At 40.9% G+C, this 24,487-nt stretch overlaps 2 protein-coding genes across 2 annotated transcripts; one reads left to right on the top strand and one right to left on the bottom strand.

Annotated features, from left to right (window-relative positions):
* The first annotated feature begins 122 nt into the window (after window positions 1–122).
* On the top strand, window positions 123–7,715 carry LOC138602174 (probable global transcription activator SNF2L2). The gene is made up of 7 exons (XM_069673592.1): window positions 123–260; window positions 416–456; window positions 2,099–2,328; window positions 4,468–4,573; window positions 6,218–6,319; window positions 6,475–6,619; window positions 6,772–7,715. The coding sequence occupies exons 1-7, from the start codon at window positions 188–190 to the stop codon at window positions 6,903–6,905; spliced, it is 831 nt and encodes a 276-aa protein (XP_069529693.1). The 5' UTR covers window positions 123–187; the 3' UTR covers window positions 6,906–7,715.
* Window positions 7,716–21,023: 13,308 nt separating this feature from the next.
* Window positions 21,024–23,579, bottom strand: LOC138602103 (neuropeptide FF receptor 2-like). Its single transcript, XM_069673493.1, has 3 exons — window positions 23,252–23,579; window positions 22,038–22,137; window positions 21,024–21,918 (listed from the first exon to the last, which is right to left on the bottom strand). Exons 1-3 carry the CDS (start codon window positions 23,577–23,579, stop codon window positions 21,024–21,026), a joined length of 1,323 nt encoding a protein of 440 aa, XP_069529594.1.
* Between the last annotated feature and the right edge of the window lie 908 nt (window positions 23,580–24,487).

Raw genomic sequence — 24,487 nt, 5'->3', positions numbered from 1 at the left:
TGAATGTCTCGTAGCGTAATGCTGCGGACTGGACTCGTGTTTCTAAGATCACTGCATTGGTTGATATAAAATGGCACGTCCCCCTCTCAAATGCAACATTAAAAAAAACAAAAATGGACCCGATAACTTTAACAGCGGGGTAGGAAGAGAGAGAAAAAACCGTCTGGCAGCAGTCGATATTAAAAACATGCAGAGGGAGACAAGCTCGGGGCCTTCCAGAGTCAGGAAAAAGACTTCGGAGAGCTGCAGACAGGAGATGGGTATGGCATTTCTATTTTCCCCCTGCCCATTGATTTGTATATGAAAACATAGCGCTTTTATTCTCCCCCCTTCTGGGCTCTGCTTCTGAGTGATCAGCTGATGAAGAGACTAGCAGCTCGCCGCTATGCTGGCTTGCTAATTCTCTCCCCCACAGCTGCAGCCGATCCTGATAGCCAGCCTGCAGACTGCACTCAGGTAAATATCCTCCTCCATGTCTCTTTTTTTTCTTCGCAGGATTCAGCCAGGCTACATCGCATGGGAAGAGAGGAAGAGATGGATAAAATGTGTGTGTATGTGTGTGTGCGCGCTGGGGAAAGAGAGTGTCTGCGAGTTTATGTATGTGTGTGCGTGTGTGTGTGTGTGAGAGGGAGAGCAGAGAGGGGGGAGAGGAAGAGGGGGTGTGTAGGTGTGTGTTCTAACAGATGAGAGGGAATCTTTGCCAGATTAGTCAGGGAAGAGGCAGGCTTGTTAGGAGAAAAGCACAGGCATGGAGCATCACATGCACACACTGACACCCTTCCTCTCACATGCACAGACAGTCAGCTGCGTTTTACATCTTTGAGGATTACCCTCTATCCCTCCACTATTCCTCTGGAAGGATTGCAGCCCCTTAGAGAGAGTGTAGCGGGGCTTTCAAAGCCCACATTTTGAGCCGAGCGATGATGAGGAGGATTCCTATTGTTGCCTCCTCTTGAGTCAATTATCTGCCATGTCTGTTGGTTTGCAAGTGCAGCCATGCGCTGTTGTTTTTTTTCTGCGTCTGCATCACAGTCATCTTTATTCCTATTGCACTTATTATTGTTTTTCACTCATGATGCTGCATGCTCATGCATCTCTTCCCCCTGCTCAAATGTGTCCGAAATTCAATATTTCAGCATGCTTTCATCCCTGTCCTTGAGAAGTACATTTTCACAAGCGCATGCTCAATTTATTATATGATTTGAATGCTGGCGTGTGAACTGTATGAGCCTGTATGATTGATGCATCAATATTCTGCTCGGATTGGACAGCATGCCTTCTCTGTTTCCTCCCTCCCTCCCTCCTCTCTCTCCAGACAGGGATGCTGCTGCTGCTGCTGCTGCTGCTCTCGCTGCATGCATACTCATGTTTCTGGCCTCTAATTGCCTTTGTGGAAAATACAGTGGTTGCAGCAGATAATCGGGGGGAAAAAAGGAAGCGATAAAAATGGTTGAAAATGACTGAGGATGAAGCACAGCACCCCACGTCGAGCACCACACGCGTAAAATCACGTTTCTATCTCATACTTCAAGTGCAGGGGAAAATGTGTTATTATTTATTGCATTAGGACTGTTTTTTGTCTGCGCTTTGGTGTAACAAGGCTTCCCCAAACGTATCCACATCTCATTGTGCATTAAAAAAAAAATACCGCCTCCCCCTCGATAATCATCTGACATCAAAGCCTCCAGATAAAATAATCTGTCCTCAATTTGCAGAGACAGCAAGGCAGTTGGGTCGCTCCCGTCCATGCTAATCAGACGCTATTGTGATACATAAATAAAAATCCCTCTTTCATTTGAAATGCTTTTGTTACTGTTTGCCCAGTCGCTGAATGCCTTAAATTGAGGGTTCGAGACTTATAGCTTGAAGCGCAGCAGGTTTCTGTTAGTGGCAAATGAAAATATTACATACATATCTGAAAATATTCTTTGTGTCGCTGCTTCTAAGTGTCTCAACTCTCACAAGCGATTCAATAGAAATCATTCACAGTTAGTCTTTCAGTCGAGTCCCAGGTTATTGTCCGTGTAATGCTTATTTATAAAATCCACAACAGAAGAAGAACATGACTAATCTCGTCACTCATCACTTCCTCCTGCAGCCCAAGTCCAGAGAGAACGGTTCCCTGGAGGAGATGGAAGAGGACATCAGTCTGAAGAAGCGTAAAAGTGACCAACCTGGGGAGAAAGAACTTCAAGCTGGGCAGGAAACGGGTGAAAAGGTCAAAAGGAAGCGAGGGCGCCCGCCTGCTGAGAAGCTGCCTCCGAATCCACCTGAACTCACCAGAACACTGAGCACGCTGGTGGACATGGTTATCAACTACAAGGACGGGTAAGGGCAGTCTGCGCTCTGGCACTTTGATGCTGTTATAGTAATCCTCCAGCTGTGTGAACTGGCTGTGAGGAAAAGTCATTATTTGTCTGATTTATTCAAGAAGGAAGTTTACGGAAACACTGGGCTCTTGTTGCAAATAGCCTGGACCAGGAACTAAAACAAAATCACATCAAAAGCATTAATTTATCATTTTGTTTCCTCAAAAGACTCAACAAAAGGACTCTCATTATGTTCGTACTTATTTCTTTTTGCAGGCATGTTTATAACTATAGTGTGTCTACTTAAAAATACAGAACTTAATGGTCTGTTCTGAAGTCAGAGCAAATTTTTGCTTCATTACAGTTTGACCGCTGGAATGCTTTCAGTCTGCATGGTCTGTGCAGATGTTAGCTGTAAGCTAGCTGCAACAGATGCACTAGCTATGTGTGTGGAAGTGTGTTGGTGTTCAGCTCAGCCACTGATTGATCGCAGAACTCGCCAGAGACTGTAGTTTTTGATGTCAGGTCTGCTTTTTAATTATTGTTCAAGTTGTAGAAAAAGCTTTTCAATTAGTGAGGTTGCATCTTTGCTTTATTCACAATGCCCTTTCTTTTGTTTTCTGGACTTTGAGCTCTCTTAAAGGTGTAATAAGTAGCATTTTTTCTTGCATTTTGTCAACAACACATTCAAACTGGGCCCCTCCTCCTCCTGGGCTCTTCGTCACCAGAAGCTCACTCTCTTGTGGGAGAACACGCCCACCCCGCCGAGCTAACACCGACAGCATCACGGTTACCTTTGCGCTTGCATGCTAACTGCCGGTTAGCTTGTCCTACCCGGTTTGAGGCACCGCCCTGTCCAACAGAAAGAACTCTGCATCGCTCTTACGCCATGTTTGCCGCTCTGGATGGGGCCCCACACTCACTTGTACGCTGTGATTGGCTCAGGGAACAACAACAGCGCCCCTCCTGAAAACGCCCCATGCAAAGCCAAACAACAGAATAGATGCAGAGGGAAGGGTCTGCACACACACTCACCAACACATGTGTATAGAGGCCCATAAGTGATGATTTATATTATATTTGTAAAAGTCTATATTTTATTTTTCGAGGAAAATCCTACTTATTATACCTTTAACTTTGTATGCGATTGTGCTTCCTTTACAATTAGCCATGTGTTCTGTTTCCTGTTAGCAAGTAAGTAAGAAAGTAAAGTTTGTTATAGCACCTTTCACAGAGCGCGGTCACAAAGTGTTCACAAAAAATCACAGTACAATAATAACAACAATAACGATCATAAAAAGGACAGAATAGAAAAATGCAATTGTACAAAATTATGTTACATGGTCAAAACCCAAATTAACTGCTTTTTAAAAGCATCAGTTGAACCGCAAACAGTATATGTGTTGGAAGAGTGCTTCAAAGTGTCGGAGCAAGAGATTCACCTTTTGTCCTCAGACGTACACGAGGAACTACACGTAGACGCTGGTCAGAGGACCTGAGGGATCTATTGGGGATATACGCATGGAGCAGGTCAGCAATGTGTTGGGTGCTTGGTTGTGCAGGGCTTTGACTTTTATTGGGAGCCAGTGTAGAGAGAATAGGATGGGTGTGATGTGAGTCAATAGCCTAGCGGCGGCGTTTTGCATCAGATGTAGACGGGCAAGGGAGGACTTACTGAGGCAGATGCTAACTGTATATTGGCTTGTAGTGAAGTCAGTTCAAAATCATCCAAATTAAATGTATAAGATCAGAATGACGTCTTAATACCCATCATATCTTCTAAGCTACCTTTGCTGTAGTTTGAGCATCATGTCCGTCACCACTTCCTGTTGGATTGAGCTGAAAGCAACCGATTTATGTAGAACTTTTGTCCTTCCAACAGCAACTCTTTTCTTTTAAAGTTGTTTGCAACATTTTAGCCAACATCAAAAGCAATACTCGATACCTGCAGATGATGACATGATTGAATCATTTTTCTCTAACAACAGTCGTAAAAGGAAAAAAGCGCCACAGCAGCGACTTTGTGTCTCCCAAGATAATGATACAAGTCTTGATCTCAGTGTCAAAGACATTATCACCTACCATAACCACTCTGGGTCAGTCAGACACTGAAATGATAACATTACTGACAACATGAGATCACTCTTTGTGCTTCCAGGTTGGGTCGACAGATCAGTAAAGGCTTTGTGCAGCTTCCCTCTAAGAAGGAGGTACCCGAGTACTACGAGCTGATCCGGAAGCCTGTGGACTTCAGGAGGATCAGGGTACGTGTTGCTGAACACACGAACAGAAGTCAGTGTTATCTTTATCTGCTGAAATGTGTCGACTTTAATGTACTTACATTTTATTTCTTTGAATTACCCTCCTTGATATATCCTACTTTTAAATCTTCTGAGCAGCAGAGGTGAAGGAGTCAAGTCTCAGGATTCATCCTGTAAATGTAAAGATTTAAGCTCTACTTGACTTGATTAAAGAGTGACCTGGATTTCATGAGGCACTTGAGACTTGGAGAAGGCGATACAACCTTTTTATTTAACATTTCATTGTACATATAGTATCTTAGCTTCTGGTGTAAAGTGTGTAAACGTGTGAAGACTAAGGGTCCGCAACTATGCTAGCACCCCTGTGAGGCTGTTCAAGGACACAGTGGTGGTTTTAGCTTAAAGCTAGCATCAGGATGCTAAACTGATCACAATGAAAATGCTACCATGTTTATTTTTGGCTGACTGCCGGTCGGTGAGTGACGGTTCTTTCAGAGCCGTAGCGAGAGAGAGAGTTGCGAGATCGCAATGGGCGGATCATGGAGCATATTGGACCTCCACTGACGCGACTCTCTGTCTATAGCCTTGTAACACAAAAGCGCACATTGACCTAATGCGGTCAGCCACATATTCGGTTTTGACGTAGTCTTGTTTAGTATAGACCAAGGGCTGCACGGTGGTGCAGAAGTTAGCACTGTGGCCTCTGAAGGTTCCTGGTTCGAATCCCTGTTCGGACGTAGGGGGCCTTTCTGTGAGGAGTTTGCACGTTCTCCCCGTGCATGTGTGGGTTCCCTCCGGGTACTCCGGCTTCCTCCCACAGTGCAAAGACATGCTCGTTAGGTTCTTTGGTGACTCTAAATTGCCCGTAGGTGTGAGTGTGAGCATGAAAGGTTGTCTGTCTCTATGTGTCAGCCCTGTGATTGACAGGTGATCAGTCCAGAGTGTAACCCCGCCTCTCGCCCAGTTGGACAGCTGGGATAGGCTCCAGCCCTTCTAATGTATGACAGGAGACATCCAGCAATAACAATCAATACAAAAAAAACCTTTATTTAACTTCACAAAATCTAACTTTAATGCTAAGTAAATTGTACTTACATAGCACTTTTCTCAGACAGAAGTCACAAAGTGCTTCACATGAACAAAATACAATTTACAGAATGGTCACCTGAATGCCTGTACGAACACACAGTTCTTTAAAAGACTCAACAGAGTCATTAGAACGTATGGATGAAGGCAGGGCGTTCCAGAGGCCTGGTGCTACGCTCTCAAAAGCACAATCACCACGAGTCTTAAGGCGTGTCGCTGGATCGTACAGCAGGTGAAGTGTGTTGGACCTTAGAGACAGGGCTGACGAGAATGGGTGGATGAGTTCTGCCAAATATTCTGGGGCCTGACCGTAAACAGCCTTTATGCTAAGCTAAGCTCACATCCTGGTGCTAGCTTAATATGCACTGCAAAGAGATGAGAGTGGTACATATCCTCTCATCTTACTCTAGGCAACGAAATCAAATAAGCATGTGTCCAAACAATTTCTTGGAGATGGTTGTATTTTTGTGTTTAGGGAATATGTATATTTTGTTCTGTTATTTATTCCCCTCACTCGTAGTGGTCACATTGTGGTTTTGATACTGACCCTCTGCTCCACAGGAACGTGTGCGTAATCACAAGTACAGAAGTGTGGGCGATCTGGAGAAGGATATCTTCCTGCTGTGTCACAATGCTCAGACGTACAACCTGGAGGGATCTCAGGTGAACCCTGGGGATTTCTTTCATTTCGATACAACAAAATTGTTTTCCACTGTTGTCTTTTGACTGTTTGGATTTTAAATTGGTGAGGAACAATCCATGCTCCGTTTATCTGTGTGTGTCTGTGTGTGTGTGTGTGTCTCTGTTTACCGCTGCAGATCTATGAGGATTCAATTGTCATTAAGTCTGTTTTCGAGAGCGCAAGACAGAGAATCGTCACAGACGAGGAACAGAAAGAGACGGTTAGCACCAGTCACAGCGATAATGGCGGCGGAGCTGAAGACCAATTTGTTCCATCAGCAGGTGAGATTAAAAACTAAAACAGCAGGAGGGTTTTTTACAAGCGAGCAAATTAAAGCAACATGAAAATGAGGACAAACATTTTCTGGTCTTAAAGTTTTCACCTTTTAAGTTAAACAAATGTTTATTTATCTACTTTCTCTTTTTGAAACCAGTGAAACCATTACCAGTCCAGCTAAAGAAGGGGAATAAGGAGCAGAGAAGCAGAAACGCCATGGCCAAGAGGCTCCACAGCGATTTAGACAGCGATGAGGATCTAGAGGATAACACCACGAAGGATGAAGGTTGAACTGAAGGGCCCTCTGCTTTTTTTGTACTCTGGTTCATATCTATTCTCTTCCACATCCCATTTCATCGGTTTCCTCATTTTCTAATCTAAAGAAAGGTCTTTGAAAAGAAACCCAGAAGAGAACCACTCAAAGAAAGGAACCATTTTTTTAGATGACTCGTGCCACTCAAACACGTCTTGCTGCACATAGTGGTCTTTTACAATCATTTCTGTTTTATCTGCCTTAGTCCCTGTGATTGCTTCTGCAAATATTCTGTAAAACACCAGTTTCTCTGACTGTTTTTAATCCATATATTTGATTGTATGAAATGCCTTCATATGTCTTGGAGCATGACGTGTATATTTCTCCTGAAGCTGTGCTCCTCCAGAGCGAGGCACCCGCTGATGACAATGTTGATGTGTTCAGGGTCGGAGACTTAAAGCACACGAGGACTGCTTTTTAAGGAAAAAGAGAAGGAATGGACTCTAAGTTTGTTTAAATCTCTAAATTTTATTTAGAGACAAAACTTATTTGATAAAAAAATAAAAAACACGGAAATATGAAGTCAAAGACAAATTCTAGCACGAATAGGAGTCTGTTTTTGATACTCGATGGAATAAGTTTGGGTCTAATCAAAGGAACTCAAGTTGAACATTTTTATCCCTCGTGCTATATTATTCACATATTGTACAGTTTGTGTGAAAAGTAAGTAAAAAGTTCTTTTCATTTTCTCTCCTGGTTGTTGGGGAGGTTGGAAGACATCATTGTTAAGACAATCCCTGGAAACATGTATCACTTAAACACTTGCAGAATAAATTTTACCAAAAAGTCCCACTGGTCGGTAATTATTATCATTTAAATACAGGTAGTAGCTGTTGTAGGAGTGTATAGTAACGATAAAGTCATGAATAAATCATTGCAACATGATCGCAGCTGTCAAAGGAGGCTTGAGAAGGTCTGTAAATTTGAATATAGCAATCATTGGGTCACGTACAACAGTTTAACCTCTTGTTACGTCCCCCAGAAAGAGCTAGGGGATGAGGGGAGTAGTATCCATCCATCCATTATCTATACCGCTTATCCTGTTCAGGGTCGCGGGGGTCTGGAGCCTATCCCAGCTGTCATTGGGCGAGAAGCGGGTTACACCCTGGACTGGTCGCCAGTCAATCACAGGGCCGACACATAGAGACAGACAACCTTTCGCACTCATACCCATGGGCAATTTATAGTCACCAATTAACCTTACAAGCATGTCTTTGGACTGTGGGAGGAAGCCGGAGACCCCGGAGGGAACCCACGCATGCAAACAGAACATGCAAACTCCGCACAGAAAGGCCCACCTTGCCCAAACCAGTGACCTTCTAGCTGTGAGACAACAGCGCTAACCACTGCACCACCGTGCAGCCTGAGGGGAGTAACAATAAATTAAAAAAAAGGGAGGAACTAAGTATAAGTACATATAAAGGAATTTATTTAGAAACCAAAGCAAAATTGGAACACAAAGTAAGCTTCTATCAAAAACAAAGAAGAAGCTGTTCTATAAATCAAAAGACTATTACACCTAACAACAAACACGAGGGCCTCAGAATGCCCTCCTTTCACAGAAGGATTAAAGCACGAGCACAATGACGTCTGACACACACAGCCGAATGGCCCAGTGGCACAGGCTGCCTTCTCTCTCCTGCTCTTTATACTGTCGCCTTGATTGGTTAAGTGGAAACAGGTGAGCCTAATCACCTGCTGCACCAAAGTTGAGAGCAGCACCTGAAGAGCACAGGAAGACACAACACAGCACTACGGCACGCAACACTCTATATTAACGAAGGAGTTACTATCATAGTCTGAATTAACCCCTGTGGAGAGTAAATACTGTGATCTGTATTTTTGACTCAGTACCAATAGGTGGTGCAAGAGAGCTGCTTGGGTCTCTGTATTTCTACCACATGAGTAAGCTTTTGTTTGGTTCTTTGTGTACCCAACAACAAAAACAAAAGATAAACACCTTTTTAATCAAGCAAATGTATTTAATTTGATATTTGTGTGAATCTGGATGACTAACAAGATACACAAAATACAAATAATGTGAAAAGTTCACACTTCACGTCAAAAAAGTAACTTAACAGACAAATACAAATATGGTTCTTGCACCCACAAATAAGCCACTAGAAGCCTTTCCAACGTGTGCCCGTGACGTCAATCTTAATTTTTCAACCACATCCTAAATCCTTACCCTTTTCATGTCACACGTCACACCATATGAGGTATAAAGCCATCTGTGGCAATCACAGCCAACCTGTGCACAGCCACCCGCCAAACCCTTTAACAATGTCTATTTGCGTCAGGCTAAACGGCACCAATCATCACGTATAGCCATGTAAAGTAGGTAAAGTAAGTGTCACATGGAAGAAATCAGTCTGCAAGTTAAGAGATTTTCTGCCCGTGCCTCCATATAAGCTTATTTTCTGAGTAATAAATTATAGCAGTATTTCTCAAGTGAAATTGCTGCAAAGTTACCAACATTATGTCTTCTTATTGCTACAGGCTTGACTAAGAACATGTGAGTACTGGTGGTATGAGGCAACAGTGAATGTGAGAGATTTTATCAGTAAAAAATTAAACACAACAGTTTTAAAAGAATAGTAATGACAAATGCACCTAGCTACCTTATTAGAGTTAATTTGAGGATCAATAACCTGTCTAAAGGATTGACTTAGCTTAGCATACAGACTTGAAGCTCCTGGAAATGGCTAAAATGGCCCCCACTGTGCTAGTTTAAAGAAGTAGCATGCCTACCAGGACCTCTATTTGGATCTATTTCTAGACTGGTCACGCTGACTAAGCTAGCCAATTGATTCTATCATCCTTCTTCCTCTAACGCCCAAGGTAGGAAATTTAATGGATGGAATGGATGACGTTGCTGTGTTTGATGTTACAATTTTAACATGGGAAATCTAACAAATTGTTATAATAGCACTGCTTTCCAGTTGATGAAAAGACACTAGATAGGGAAAATCCAGAGGGATATCCGGCCATATTATAAGGTAAAACAACATATTTCATAGCCCATTAGATACCTTTAGAAGACAGCTAATGTTAGCATTCAGACGCTACCTTGCTAACATTACTGTTTGATAGTGTAAGGCGAAACAATAGCAGAAAATTACAAGCTAACAGCAGTGCTAATTAGGAAGCGGTTGAATGCTTAAATTAGTGGTTGGCTAAGAGTACCAAATGGGATTAAAAATCTATTGTATCCATTAGCTACAGTAAGAGAACAGCTAACATTAGCATTTAGCCACTTCCTAGCAAACATTATTGTTGGATAGTGTTTCACGATACAACAGCTAAGGCGTTAATTCCTCCTATTACTGTTTGATAGTGTTAAGTGATACAATAGGAAAGAACATTCCAAGCTAACGGCTATGTTAGCTTGGAAGTGGTTGAATATTAGCTGTGGCTAATGGTAACTAAAGGGTTATTAAATGCCGTTTTACCTTATTTTAAAGCTTGATTTGGATTTTCTAAATGTTGAATTATTCCTTTAAAGCTGCATTAAGTCTTTATTTTACTAAAGAGGTTCCAAAGCTAATTCAACCACAAGCTTGTTATGCTCTACTAGCTAATTTGTCAGGAAAAACACTGCACACACTTGTCGGAAACACAAGTTAGCTAAATGTTTAGCTTAATTCTGACCACCTGTTGTGCTTTGGTTCTCCAATCTTTCACACTGTAGATACGGCTTACAAATGCATTTTGTGGACATGTTTGACAGCAGCTCAGCACAGTTTTATATCAGGAGAATAGCTGCTGGGTTTCAACCTTACAGTATGGGCTAAGAAAAAGGGTGAGTGCTACACCCTGAGGTGATTCTCTGTTGGTTTCTCAGTTCATGTAAACCTTTCACATTTCAGGGAGTTGTTTGAGTCAGTGTTAATATATCAGAGTGAAAATATCGCTTACTGGAGCTTCAATAGCTATTGTTTGAGTAGTGTCAGGGTGTAAAAAGGAAGGGGAAAAAAGGGGGTGTTATCTGTCTACAGTGCAGTCAAACATCAGAATGATAACAACAGAGGGAATATGTGAGCAGGGGTCAATGTTTGCTAGTGCTACATGTTGTGGCTGCATTAAAATTTCATGTCATGCTATCTCTACTACATGAATTCATGTTAGTGTGAGTATGAGGGAATGTGTGAAAGGAATTCATGTTACAGGCACAAGCAGACACAAGATATACAGCAGTCTTTTATTGTGTTAAAGCGTGTCGAGGCTAAAAAAAGGGCTGAACAAAAGAAAATAGACTCAACAAAAGGTGTAAAGGTCAAGTGGAATCATTAGAGCTCCTCTTTAGAAGCTTTTTTCCCCAGTGTAGGAAGAAAAGCACATGTCACGTTGATGGTGGTGCCAGTTCCTCCTCTCACACACCCTCCTCCCTGTCATACATCCAAGCCTTTGAGGAAGGAGCTTTGTGATAGGAAAACATACATGAGCTTGACAGCATCTTCTCAAATTTAATTTGAAAATCTACGTATAAAAATATATATAAGTCATGAAGTAACATTTTACCTTTGCTGCTTGTGCGATTCATATTGGTTGGTTTGTATCGTTGTACATGTGATTGAATGTTCAGAACAGCGCTTACGTTAGCTGCGTAGTTGCTAGTTTACAGTTATATGAAGAGTTGAATCATTTTTGGAAATACATTAGCTTCTGCAAATCATCTCATTATTGACTGCTTTACTTACGCTATCGATAAACGTCAAGGGAGAGAGGATAATGTCAGCTGCGACAAACACAGCCTGCTAATTCCAGCAATGGGGATGCTAACGTGGTGGAAATGTTGTTTTGCCGCATAGGGAGCATAGTGAGGACGAAAAGGAGGACAACGAAGAAGAGGACTATCTGAACAAGCTGCTAATACTGTAAGTAAGCTTTGTAAGTTGATAGTAACTTATGTTGTTTGCTGTGTACCTGAGGCTAACATTAGCTAAACTGCTGCTTCAACTGCTGCTGCTTGCTAGTCTGCTAGCTAGATTCGGATTGTGGCTGTTCGCGGTTGTTGTTGTGTTCCTTTTGTATGCATTTGTTTTAGCGTTAATTGTGCTCGCGTTTTACGTTTAGTAACCTGCTTTTCAATTCTAAACCTGTGATAAGTGGAACTATCTAGTGATATAAATTTGTTGTTGTTTGTGTCAAAAATCATTAGCACAGCTAGCTAAACGATAGCTCCCCCACTCACAATTTCCCGGCTTCACTACTGAAAGTAAATGAGAGAAAACAGAGAAAATATAAAGATATCATGATTTTTTTTTATTATACATAATTAAATATAGATTTTGTCTCCCTGTGTTTGCTTCCTTCTCTTCCTGCAAAAGTCAACATAACTCTTCCTCAGTTAACTTTGAATTTTATACAGCAGTGTAACCTTCCATAGACAAAAAAAGCACCCAGTACAATTTTTTTTTTTGTGTTTTAGTCACTTGCCTGCAGACTTGATAGACAAAATAACATCTGAGATTTAACAGAAGAAAATTTTGACAACATGGCTCATTATTGCAGAGCTTTCTGACAGTTGACTCACAAGACCGGAGGTCAGAGCACCCCTGAGTGCTCCAGCAATCGGGTTGCTTGCTCGAAACACTGAAAGTACGTGGGCAGATTTTTGTATCACCGAAAATGATGTGAACCCAGTGGTTTCCTGAGAGACAGAACCTATAAATTGGCTATTTGGCTGTTTTGGAAAATATATCCTGGTCTGCAAACTAAAAGAGCAAAATATACTTCTTTTTCCCTGTGCAGATGTCCCAGAATGAGTTGAGCTCTCCTTTTGGGCAGTCCAGAACTTGGGTCTTGACCAAAATTCTGCAACAAACATGACATCGGTGGATTAAATAAGTTTGGTTATCTGTTGACTTTTCATGTTTCCCTGACTTTTCTATTGGCACCTTAGTTCTGAGTGAAATATCTTGACAACTGTTTCATTAATTGATGTTTAAACTTTGAGTAGCTTTATACCCCCTTTATCTTGGACATTATCTGGTCAACATTTTGAACAGTCCAATTCTCTTCGTAGTTTGTTTTTTAAGGCTAGTTATCTAACATTAGCATGCTAACAAGCTAAGATAATAAACACGATAAACATTATACCTGTTCATATCATAGTTTGGATACCACCTACTTCTGACTGGCTGTAGGGTGTCCATTCATTTCCCACAATGGACGCCTACAAAGCTTCATTTCAACTGTCTGTTAAACATTCAAAATTAATGTAGTTGCGCTGCCAAGTCATAGTCAAACCATCTGGTGCTACCAGGAAAACAGATGTATGGCTTGAGGAAACCTTCAGATATGCTATTGCTATTCAACTTGCTACTACAGGATGCGGCTGACGTTCTTGACCTGTTATTTGGTCATCAAATCTTGACTTCGTTTTGGGTACAATGACATGGCTGGTTAGCTTGGTAGTCTTGTAGTTAAATGTGGTGTAAAATAATATTTCATGTTTGCAAACAATATGAAATGATTTTGACTTCTAATCATGCTAGCATACCATTAGCTCTCTAGCTAATAGTGAAGCCAAACGGTTCCATACAGTGAGAGAAATCTCCTGTTGCCAACTTGTAGCCTACTTGTATTAACTTGTGTCGTAAACAATGCTTTGTAATGCATCAGAGCCTTATGGGGCTCAGTGATAGAGTCAGTCGCCTCTCAATCGGAAGGCTGGCGGTTCGATCCCTGACTGCTACAGTTACATGTAAAAGTGTCCTTAGGCAAGACACTGAACCCCAAATTGCTCCCAAAGGCATAGCCATCGGGTATGAATGGGTATGAAAGATTGGCACTTAAGCCTTTGCCATCAGTGTGTGAATGAGTGTATGAATGGGTGAACGCGACATGTACCACTTTGATTGGTCGGAAGACTGGAAAAGTGCTAGTCCAGTACAGTACAGTGCAATCCACTTATATAAGTACAGTCCATATATGGGATGCTAATAAAGGTATGAGTAAAACCATTAGTTGATATCAGAGTTTCTGGCTGCATGAATTGATCCAAATACAAGCGAGAGGCAGCCCTTACAGTTTCTTCACATTGTCCATTAATTATTGATAATGGACACCTCGTCGTGCATTATCACTTATAGGAGGTAGACGATTAGAAAATAGAACTTAAGGGCTTTTTTTCTCCGACATTTATCCAAATAACCAATAACCTTTCTTCCTTGAATTGCCACCCGGTGGTTTTCTGTACATCCATATTCAAATCCCACATCAATCACCAGAAACCTCAGGAGAATATTGCCCAACAAGCCGCAATTTTCCAGATCAAATATAAAGTGTCTGTCAACCTGTTTATCCCAATTTTCTCCAGTGTTCCCCAGGTGGAATAAGATAATGAAAAATAAATAAATCAATTTACAGTATTGAGATACGCTCCTGAACGTGTATCAGAGGTAATAAGCTCCTCAGATGTTTACAGATTAACAATGGGTTTAGTGTAAGGCAAAGGCGTGGGCTCTTACAGTAAATGGCTCGAGGAAGCAAAGAGGCACGTATGTCTGGTTGATGAAAATCTCCCATAAAATGACACATAAACCTAATGGAAGAGCACAGATGGAGATACTGCTGAAGGTAGACACGCTAATGGCTTTCGAAGATTAGTGGGCGCAGAAGGTGACTTTAATCTGTTGAGAAGGAAATCCATTTTCTCTTCACCCAAAGGACACAGATTTAATAGATAGTTAGCTTGGTCCGCATTCATCGCGGCCTTCGCTAATCAACTGTAATAGCAGTTAATCACACTTGAACTCTTATACAGGCATTCTTTGAAGGAAAATACACCAACATTTATCTTTCAGTCAGTACTTCACTTCCCAGAGTTGGCTCACTTTGAATTTCTTGTCTTTTGTCTGACAATAAATTTAATCTGTCTTTTTAGGTAGTCGCACCCTGCAGAGCAATACCTGCTATTTGTGATTTGTTTTCATATTTTCCCTGTCATAGTAAACCGCCGTAATGAAGGAAAGATTCTGCAAAAGAGCAAGACATTTTAAATATAACAAAAGAAATAGAAGAATAAGAAATGACAACCCGCCCTTAGCTATTTGACTGACAGCTTGACCCTTTGAGATTAAAAAGGCAGAGAAATTAAAATTGAAACAATAAAGTGGTAAAATTTAAAAACTGACATTGTTCAGACACTGAGGATATGCAAAAAAAATTGAATTTATTAATTTATGAGAAATATATAAAGAATTACACAACAGTTAGTTCTGACAAGTGATCTGATTGGACAAGAAGCATTCCATGACTTTTTAAACTGTGTATCACTCCGCCTCAGCCAGGTGTTCTGAATACTGTTAATGAATAGAACTGAGCGGCTGTGGCTCAGTGGTAGAGTCGGTCGTCTTTCAGTCGGAAGTTCGGAGGTTCGATCCTCAGGCTACATGTCGAAGTGTCCTTGGGCAAGACACTGAACCCCAAAATTGCTCCCGGTGGCATAGCCAACGGGTATGAATGTGATATTTGATTGACAGTTGGGCACTTTACGTAGTAGTGTATAAATGTGTGTGTGAATGGGTGAATGTGACATGTAGTGTAAAAGCAGCTTTGAGTGGTGGCAAAGACTAGAAAAGCGCTATATAAGTACAGTCCATTTACCATTTACCATTACAGAGGTATATGTCTACATTAATCAAGCTGGTACCTCTGCACAGCAGACTCTTATTTGATGATAAATTAAAACATACAGATAACAGATAATCTGTGGTAACCTGCAGACACAGCCGCTTGTATAACTGTTGTATAATTAAGCAATATCAAACTGGAGGTTGTGATGCTGTACTGAATATCATCACGTTTTAATAGCACTCCTATGACCCAATAAAACCCAACTATTGAACGCCAGGTCACCAGACTCTCAGAGTGCTGACAAGTTGGTACATGCTAAAAAATTGTGTGTTATAGCACACATGCAGTTTGCTGTGCCGAGTAAAGACTTCCATGTTATCGGATTCAGCAGCTTGACGACCAAGTACTGGAATGTAAAAGTCAATAGTTCAATTACTGTATTTCCTCTGCTGGCATTTCTGCTTCACTGCTTACATACAGTGTGCCTATAAACGTTAAGATCTGGGAGAGGACTTGACGAGAGTCAGAGCCGATAAAAAAAAGTAATGAAGCGATATATAAGATAAAAATAACATAATTATAGTTAAGTTTCATAGTTTTAAGAAAGGGTCTATTTTCTGTTGATTTCCTGCAGTATATTTATTTACAATATAACAATTATAGCAACATACAGTCAACACCAGAGAAGCTGGAACCTGAGGGCAAGTGCTTAATGTCACAGTTTCAATAGAAACAAAAAGGTGAGGACCCAGAAGCAGACTTAGATAAAGGATTTAATTAAATAAAGGGCAAAAATGCACAAGCAAAATCTAACTCCAACAAAAGACAAAAAGGAAAATCAAAAGACACAGCAAAAAACATACAAACAAAAGCAGGAACAGGTAATCCAAGGGACACGAGGAAATCAGGGGAAGCACGAAGAATATCAAAAGTAGGACACGGAACAAAATCACAGACATAGATCAAACTCCACAAGAAGGACGACAATGAACAGGCAACGAGACAGGGGAGCACAAAGACTAAATAAACTTGAGGCTAATCAGACACAGGTGAGACAATCAAGGGGCAGGTGAAAACAATCAGGGCAGGGCACACAATCAAACAAGAGGGAAACACAAAGGCAGGAAGTGGACCAACATGAGAGACAAGGTGACAAAGTAAAACAGGAAATGATCTAATCAAAAAGACACAATAGAAATACTTAACAAGACTAAATACTGACAAGAACACAGAATAAACTAAATACAAAACTAAAGGATGAGAACTCATGACAAGGTAAAACAAGAAATAATAACTGCACCGAAATACAAGACAAAACCAGAACTTAACCACAAACTCATGACACTTAATCTCCCTTGGGGTCAGTATACCGTACAGAGAAAGGTTTTCAATGTTGATTTTCATGCAGTGGACGAAAGATTTTCTGTAGCCTGATGTGGTAATCCTCTGTTATAATAATATCTGTCGGTGCTTTGGACGCAGAACATTGCAGAAACCCTTTAATGTGCAAAGAGCATGTTTACGCCCCAGGGGAGCCCACACTTACTTGCTCGCTCTTCATTAAACCTCTACAGTAGACAAGCCCTCTCTGAGCCCTCTCGCTCCTCTCATTTAAGTCAGACGAGCCAAGCAGTATGGCCTTCATCTCTAAACCAATAAAAAAAGGTGTGCAAAAAAAGGACTGCACATCATCATGTAATGTTTTATACTTATGGCTTAAGTAATGCTGTAGATTGCTGATGGATAGCGAGGATGTTTTCATGAAATAGTGGATTGATGTGTCTCTACATAACTGCATTAAAGTATGAGGACAGAAACCATGTTAGTCATGCTTCTTTAAAGATGAAAACTCGTCTTTATTATGGATTTAATCAACAATTGCCTCCATGGTTACCTTCATTTTCAGAGAACTGTGAAAAGATTTTCTTTCACATAAATTTCTTATAGAAATCCCATTACTCCGCCTATAATGGTCACCTAATCACAGTTATTACACAAAGAAGTCTTTTGTATCGGAGGGTGGGGGTCAGCTGTGATTGTGGGGTCGTCTCTCGGGCTTATTAATGTCATACGTGCGAGGGTCAGGTTATAGTACAGATAATATATTTGAAATCCAATCAGCAGGCGCAGTCCCAGGTGTGCACTGCATGGCAGCACATTAGCATTGATGTTAAGCATAATGCAAAGACGAGATGAATTGTCACACCCTATTCTTTATGAATGTATGAGCCTGCATATTCCATCTGTCTGTACAGTATTATCGTGAAAATGTAATGAAGTCCAAATGATGAAGAGAACTGGGAGAAGGATCCCTCCTCTGCTGTTCGTCCAAAGGTTTCCTCCATTTTTTTCCCTTATACGAATTGAGGGCATAAGGACAGAGGACGAAATATAGAATAAACAATTTGTAGGTTATCTCTTCGTTTTAGGCCCAAGTAGGCTGTCTATCGCACTCCTGACTTCCTGTTGGAGTGAGTTGGCTCAAGTCTACTGTAGGGCCCGTGGATTTAGCATTTGTTGTAGTTTCTGTAACAGGATGGTGTTTTATGGGGTGGACTTGGAGTGCCAAGGTGCTGCTTTTGGCCTCTATACCTGCAACCTGCCCAGCTTGGTTGAACCTGCTGGGGATATGACCCTCGCCGGTATAGCAATCAGAGACACGGAAGCGCACAAGCCTCCCCACCACGGCAAGGTGGGCTTACGTTCCACAGGGAACGAAGAGGATTAAGTATGTGATGTTTGTGCGCCGCCTTTCTCTTATAGCAAGGTGTTTTTCTCTTTTAGATCATTTAATTGTTGTTTGTATCCCACCTGCGATGTGAGAATAATAATTACAGTCACCACAACGTGTCTTGTCTTGCTTTTAATTTTAATTTGCAAACAGTCACAAATAAATCACTTTTTTCCACTTTGCAAACAAGCAGCAAAGAACATCGGCGGTACAATATGTTTACCCTTACAGTATATGTCAAAAACAATTTTCAAAGTATGTAATAAGACAAAACGGGCGATTAAAATATATTATACCTTACATGTTATAAACGTTGCATTTATACATCTTCATATTCCCAAACATCCGTCATCTGGTAAATTAATAACAAGCCTGTTCTTTGAAATCAATCCGCCAATGGGCTAAGACTAAAAACACACACAGAACAAACAAACAAACAAAATATGCTCTTAATAAACTCACTGAGGTATTCTTCTTTTCCTCCATCCCTGAGGCTGCTGATTTCTATAGTGCCATTAAGAGTGTTTCATAACCCTCACACATGTGGACCAATATCTGCTGCTGATTAAAGAATGAGCGGGGGAAACCTGTTGAATTATATTCACATCTGGAAAGCATACGAAAGCACGATCGCAGAATATTATCATATTAAAATACAAACAGTATCATAACCCACACATAAGTGAATTTAACACACCTCGTTATATAATACTCATTTAGCAGCAGCTTTTCAAAGAGAGCATATCATAATTTATCAGTTTATTCAAGACATTAAAGGTGCCATGTGGAGTTTTTGCTCAGCAAAAGGCAAATTTTGTATCCTTGCCTCTAGCGTGCATGTTAAATGCATAATAGACATTAAAGTCGAGGTGAAATGAAAAATGTCATTTCAATCCTTTTAGATCACATCCCCGGTAATATTGCGCATCTACTTGACAATATAGGCCCAAAAAAAAAAACAGAAAATCAATTTCTTCGTATCCTTATATCAAAATCCATCATTTTTTTTTGCGGTAAAACTAAATTTCACGCGTGCTTATGTAAGTTAGCACCAAACAATTTTATATAAATATGGGTCATATTAAGGGGGTTTCCCAATTGACATATATTATATATTTCTCAGCAAAATGGCATGAAAAAAGGCAGGGATGGGTCCTCATATGTGATATAAACAAAAGAAGGACTGGTCATTGTAAACATAGCTCTATAGCGCTACTAGTGGTGAAAAACCCACATGGTACCTTTAAGGTTTTGGCATGTACTGTAGCTGACCACATATAAAACACAAAAAAATAAAGTCACATTTTTTGTTATAATAACAATAATTACAACATACAAAATAATAACAAGTTCAGAAAAACTAAAATAAAAGATCATAATAGGACTTTACTTCTAATACTTTTTTTTTTTTTTTAACAATGATAATGACCGTTCCTAACTGTGCATGTTAATGTTACCTTACTCCAGTATCAGCATAAACACATTACATGTTGAGGTAACAATGACTTCATAAAGGAGGCACATGCAATTTGAAGGCATAGTTTCCGCAAAGTGCAATGAAATTGACTTTGTGACAACAGCTAAATAACCCTACCATTATATGTGAAGGCGCGCCTCATCACAGCCATGATAGCTACTTGAAAGGCATGTTATTCCACTAAAGCAGAAGGTTTTGTGAATTGATTACCATATGTACAGTTGAGCACACCCTAACCCTATTTGACATGGCGGCGTTTAAATGTCATCGTCCCCCACAAGGAAGCAGAGAACAGGAGGACACTTTCCATAGGAGCCTATGATCCCCTCTGTTGCTATCACATCACAGGCGACGACACGCTGCAACTGCCTCGGGGCACTAGAACCTGCATACTGACATGATGAAGCTGATACAATTCTCATCACAACTCCTTACATCTCACCCGTGGGAGCTGTGCTATTCTAATTATGGTATAACTTCAATAAATAAGAGCCTCATCAAACAGTGCCACTGTACGTTTATGAACCTCACAGGTATTACACCAAGTGTTGCGTCAAGTATCTTTACATCCTGATCTATAATGGACACGACATAATAATATACAATGTTACAGAAAAAAACGGAACATTTTAAAGTAAGATTTCCAGCCCTTTAAACTCTCTGTTTATACTATTCTTTTTTACGTACACTATGGTAAACATTCACAAGTGATATTCACAATAATTCATTGTGGCTTTCCCCAATTTGGAGTGTTTTTCTACGCTTCATACATAGCATATGGAAATAACACTTCTGAAATTCCCAAATAGCCTTTTACACTCAGTTCTGTTGACATACTGAATATCAATTTTTCTGAAAAACTAGTTATAGTATATATATATCAACATTAAACTGAGATATGCCAACCACAAAGACATTTGCCGTACTACCGCCAAAGATGTATGCTTCTTTCCTAGCACTACTGGCCAAGTTCCATCTAATACTGTCTTAGGGTGCAAAGCCCTCTGGGAATTATGTTTTTCCAGTGGGGTCTGCATTTGAAAATACTCAATTTGAGGTGACAACTACCATCTATCCCCAAAAGAAACGAGACAGCCTACCCTCCGAGGGAGCACTCGAAATAGATAGGCAAGGCCAAATGATAGAGCTTCTTGAGAGAATTGAAGCTAAAAACATTCAATTGGAACAAATATACATGGAGTTTCATCATGTATTTGTGTGGGATTTTTCATTGTCCTTGGAAATGAGATACAGAATTTCCAAAAGCCAGACATATCTTTAAAGTTGAAGTGAAGCAAAGTCTTTCTAAATCTGGGACACCTGTTCCAGATCCTCCATGATCAGATCTTGCTTTTTGATATCACTTCTACCACTCAAGCACCCTCCCTCCTGACCTGAGCACTTCCCATTACCAACTATTGCCGATCCACCTCTTGAGCCTGATCTACTCAGGGCAGGTGGCTGAAACGGGAGCACTGCATTCCCTTGGATCCGATGGGAGTAGGTCCTCTGGCACTCGATGCCGGCAGAGCACAGCTGGAATCTAAAAGCAGCCTTGAAGCCTCTGCGAAAGTTCTCATTGAAGAACCCGTAGATGATGGGGTTGACGCTGCTGTTGAAGAAGGCCAACCAGTGAGCGAAGGGATACACGTAGATATTAATGACTCGATGCTGGTGTTCTGTCAGGCTGGCGTAGTCGCTTAACATCATCAGCGTCCACAGAGGAAGCCAGGACAAGATGAAGAGCAGAGCCACGACTAACAGCATCATGATCACCCGAGTCTTCTTCTTTGAAATTGTTTGCCGACCCTCAATGCTCGATTTGTTGGTCCCATTGCCTTTTTCCGAGACAATTCCACTTCCCCTCATGGTAGGAATCGTGGTCTTGGAGAGGGTGAAGCCGATGCGGGCGTACATAATGACAATAAGGCTGAGAGGAGCGAGGTAGATGTTTGCAAAGAGGACAGTGGTGTAGATTTTCCGCATCTCCTGATTTGGCCAATTTTCCCGGCACCAGTAGAAGGGTCGGGTGTCATTATTACGGCCGAGGATTATCCGCACCCTTTGCTCCTTTGTGACCTGCAGCATCACCCCAGAGGGACACATGATGGACACAGCCAGCACCCAGATGATGATGATAATGAGCTTTGAGGTAGGGATGGTCAGCTTCTGCTTGAAAGGGTAGACGATGCAGCGGAACCTGACACAGAGGGGATTGGAGGGGAATGCATGAAGGAAAAGAAGTCTATTAGGATAAAAAACACACCCACAGGCACATCAAACCCAGTAACCTTACAGTCAGACTATTACAACCCTCACCTGTCAACAGCAATTGCCACTAGAGTGAACACAGATGCTGACACTGATATCCCTTGAACCATCCCGCTTAGCTTGCACAGCACGCTGCCAAATGGCCATCCTGCAGAACAAAGAAAAACTTTTAAAATTGTATGAGCATGAAACAGAAAGGCAAGTTGCTGAATTCTGAAATCATCTAGTGAAGGACAAATCAGTTCTTTCAAGGGAACTGAGTCATTACAATCTGATTCTCCAAATCGTTTGATTCCTGACCAGAACTCCAATTGTGTAGACCCTTACCAAACCAGAACATGGCTAAACATTAAGTCCAGCTTGCAATTATTATTATTGAACTGTCATAAAATTAAGTAGGATACTGCAAACTGAAAGTTGCTGCAACAAAGTCCTACCAGAATATGTCCATCCATTACAAATTACTGTTTACCTGGGGCTGGGTTGCAATGGTAGCAGGCTAAGCAAGTTCCTATCCCCAGCATGTTTTCAAGCTCCTCCTGGGGTACCTGAGGGGTTCCCAACCTAAAAGACATATATAACCCCTTAAGCAAGCTCTGGGTCTACCCCAGGTGCCCAGTTTGACCTGCCCAGAGAACTCCAAAGGGAGGTGCCCAGGAGGCATCCTGAACCTGATGCCTGAACCATGTCAGCTTGCTCCTCTCAAGGTGAACCAGCAGCAGCGTTAATCCGTGTTCCTTCTGAATGTCTGAGCTCCTTACCCTTTCTCTAAGGTTGAGCCCCGCCACCCTGAACACAATATTATTAAATCAAATATTTGGTACTATTTCTCATGAGACAAGGAGAGGGGCCTACTTGTCATGAGTGACTCAGTTGTTTTCACTCAGGACTTAAGTTTACTGTGTTTTTACGAACTGTGAACAATTCACGGAACTAAAACAAACAAATGACTAATCCCGCACGTTTGCTCGCAACTTTAACTGAACTGATAATTAAGGAGTTGAAGTGATTCAGTTCAGTAACAAACATTCTCCCAAAAGATTTGTTTCTTTTTACATATTGTTCACAATCTGCATCATAGTAAATGACCCCTAATTGGTTGATAGTATTAGACTTCCTTTCCTGTACTTCTGAACTAGCTGAAGACTCAACCATATTCAAACAATACAGAGATCAGAGGAAATTTAGAATCAATAAAGCAACTTTTAGGTATATAATTAAAAAGAGAACGAATTGAACTCCAAATAAACGTATGTTCTGACCTGTTATGATGTTGTCCACTAGCGTAGTTGGCATGCAGAAGATGCCAACTAGCAGGTCACTGATGGCGAGGTTGAGAATGAACAGGTTGGTGACCGTGCGCATGTTCTTGCTGCGCAACACAATGAAACACACCACCCCGTTTCCCACCATACACACCACGAAGATGAGCAGGTAGGAGATGGTGAAGACGGCAGCCACAGAGGCCTTGTGGAGGTAGAAATCAACGTAGGTGATGTTCGGTTGGAACAAAGGGTTTTCCTGCAGTCGGGAGAAATTGGGCGGATTCAGGCTCTCCCAGGTAGCGTTGAGAACTGGATTCTGTGTCATGGTTATATCTGGAAAGAGAGACCAGCAGAGATACAATACTTGGATAACCTATTATCTGCTCTTCTTGTGTTGTGGCTAAAATATCCACCATTCTCAGGACCCAAAATCAGCCAATTATGAAGCAGAGGACCATTATACACATCCTCCCAATGGGATTGCAATCCTGCAGACCACAAGATGGAATCAATTGCTTATTACATAAAACAATATAACCTCTCCAAAGAAATCAATACTCCAATTTTTATGTCTTTTCCTTCTAGTGGGTGAGTTGATTCAGTCAAGTGTATGCTCTCACACACACTCTAATACACGGCAAGATGAGCAGAATGACCAATCTGCCCTGAGAGCTGTAGGAAAGTGGGGTCAATGGCTTCATCAATCATCTGGATCCAGCATTATGGGAAGAAAATTCAGTTAGTATTGACTTTAATTGCACAACTCTGAAGACCGTATTGCACATTAGCACTTTTACTTCCCTGTAAAGTATGTTTACATATATTTTATATTTGATTAGATTTACTTTTCAGATATATTTTAGTTCAAATTTTAGATTTTTTTTATAGTTGAGGTTATTATTTATCGTTGTCTGCTATTATTGTCGAATTTATGGATGTATATTCCTTTCTTCTAGTGTTAGCGTTATTGTTTTTTATTGTGTATTTATTTTCTCCAGTGCTGTATTCGCTTCCATCCATCCACTTAGAACGATTTTGGAAACTTGTTTGATTGGTACGTTTTACACATCTTCATGGATCTTTTTCTTTTTCATATTTTCTTTTGTATTAAAATTTTTTAAATTCTTATTGTCAGTTTGAACTAAGCTTAATTCAATAGGGTTTCAAATTCAAATCAAATTAAAATAACTAACTGCTAGGAACTTAACAAAAATAATGTAGACAAGAAACAAG

This window comes from Semicossyphus pulcher, unplaced genomic scaffold (assembly GCF_022749685.1).
Source record: "Semicossyphus pulcher isolate SPU_LCO1_2020_fin unplaced genomic scaffold, fSemPul1.0.p SCAF_22, whole genome shotgun sequence".
In the NCBI taxonomy this organism is placed as follows: Eukaryota; Metazoa; Chordata; class Actinopteri; order Labriformes; family Labridae; genus Semicossyphus; species Semicossyphus pulcher.
This window is presented reverse-complemented; position numbering and strand designations above follow the sequence as displayed.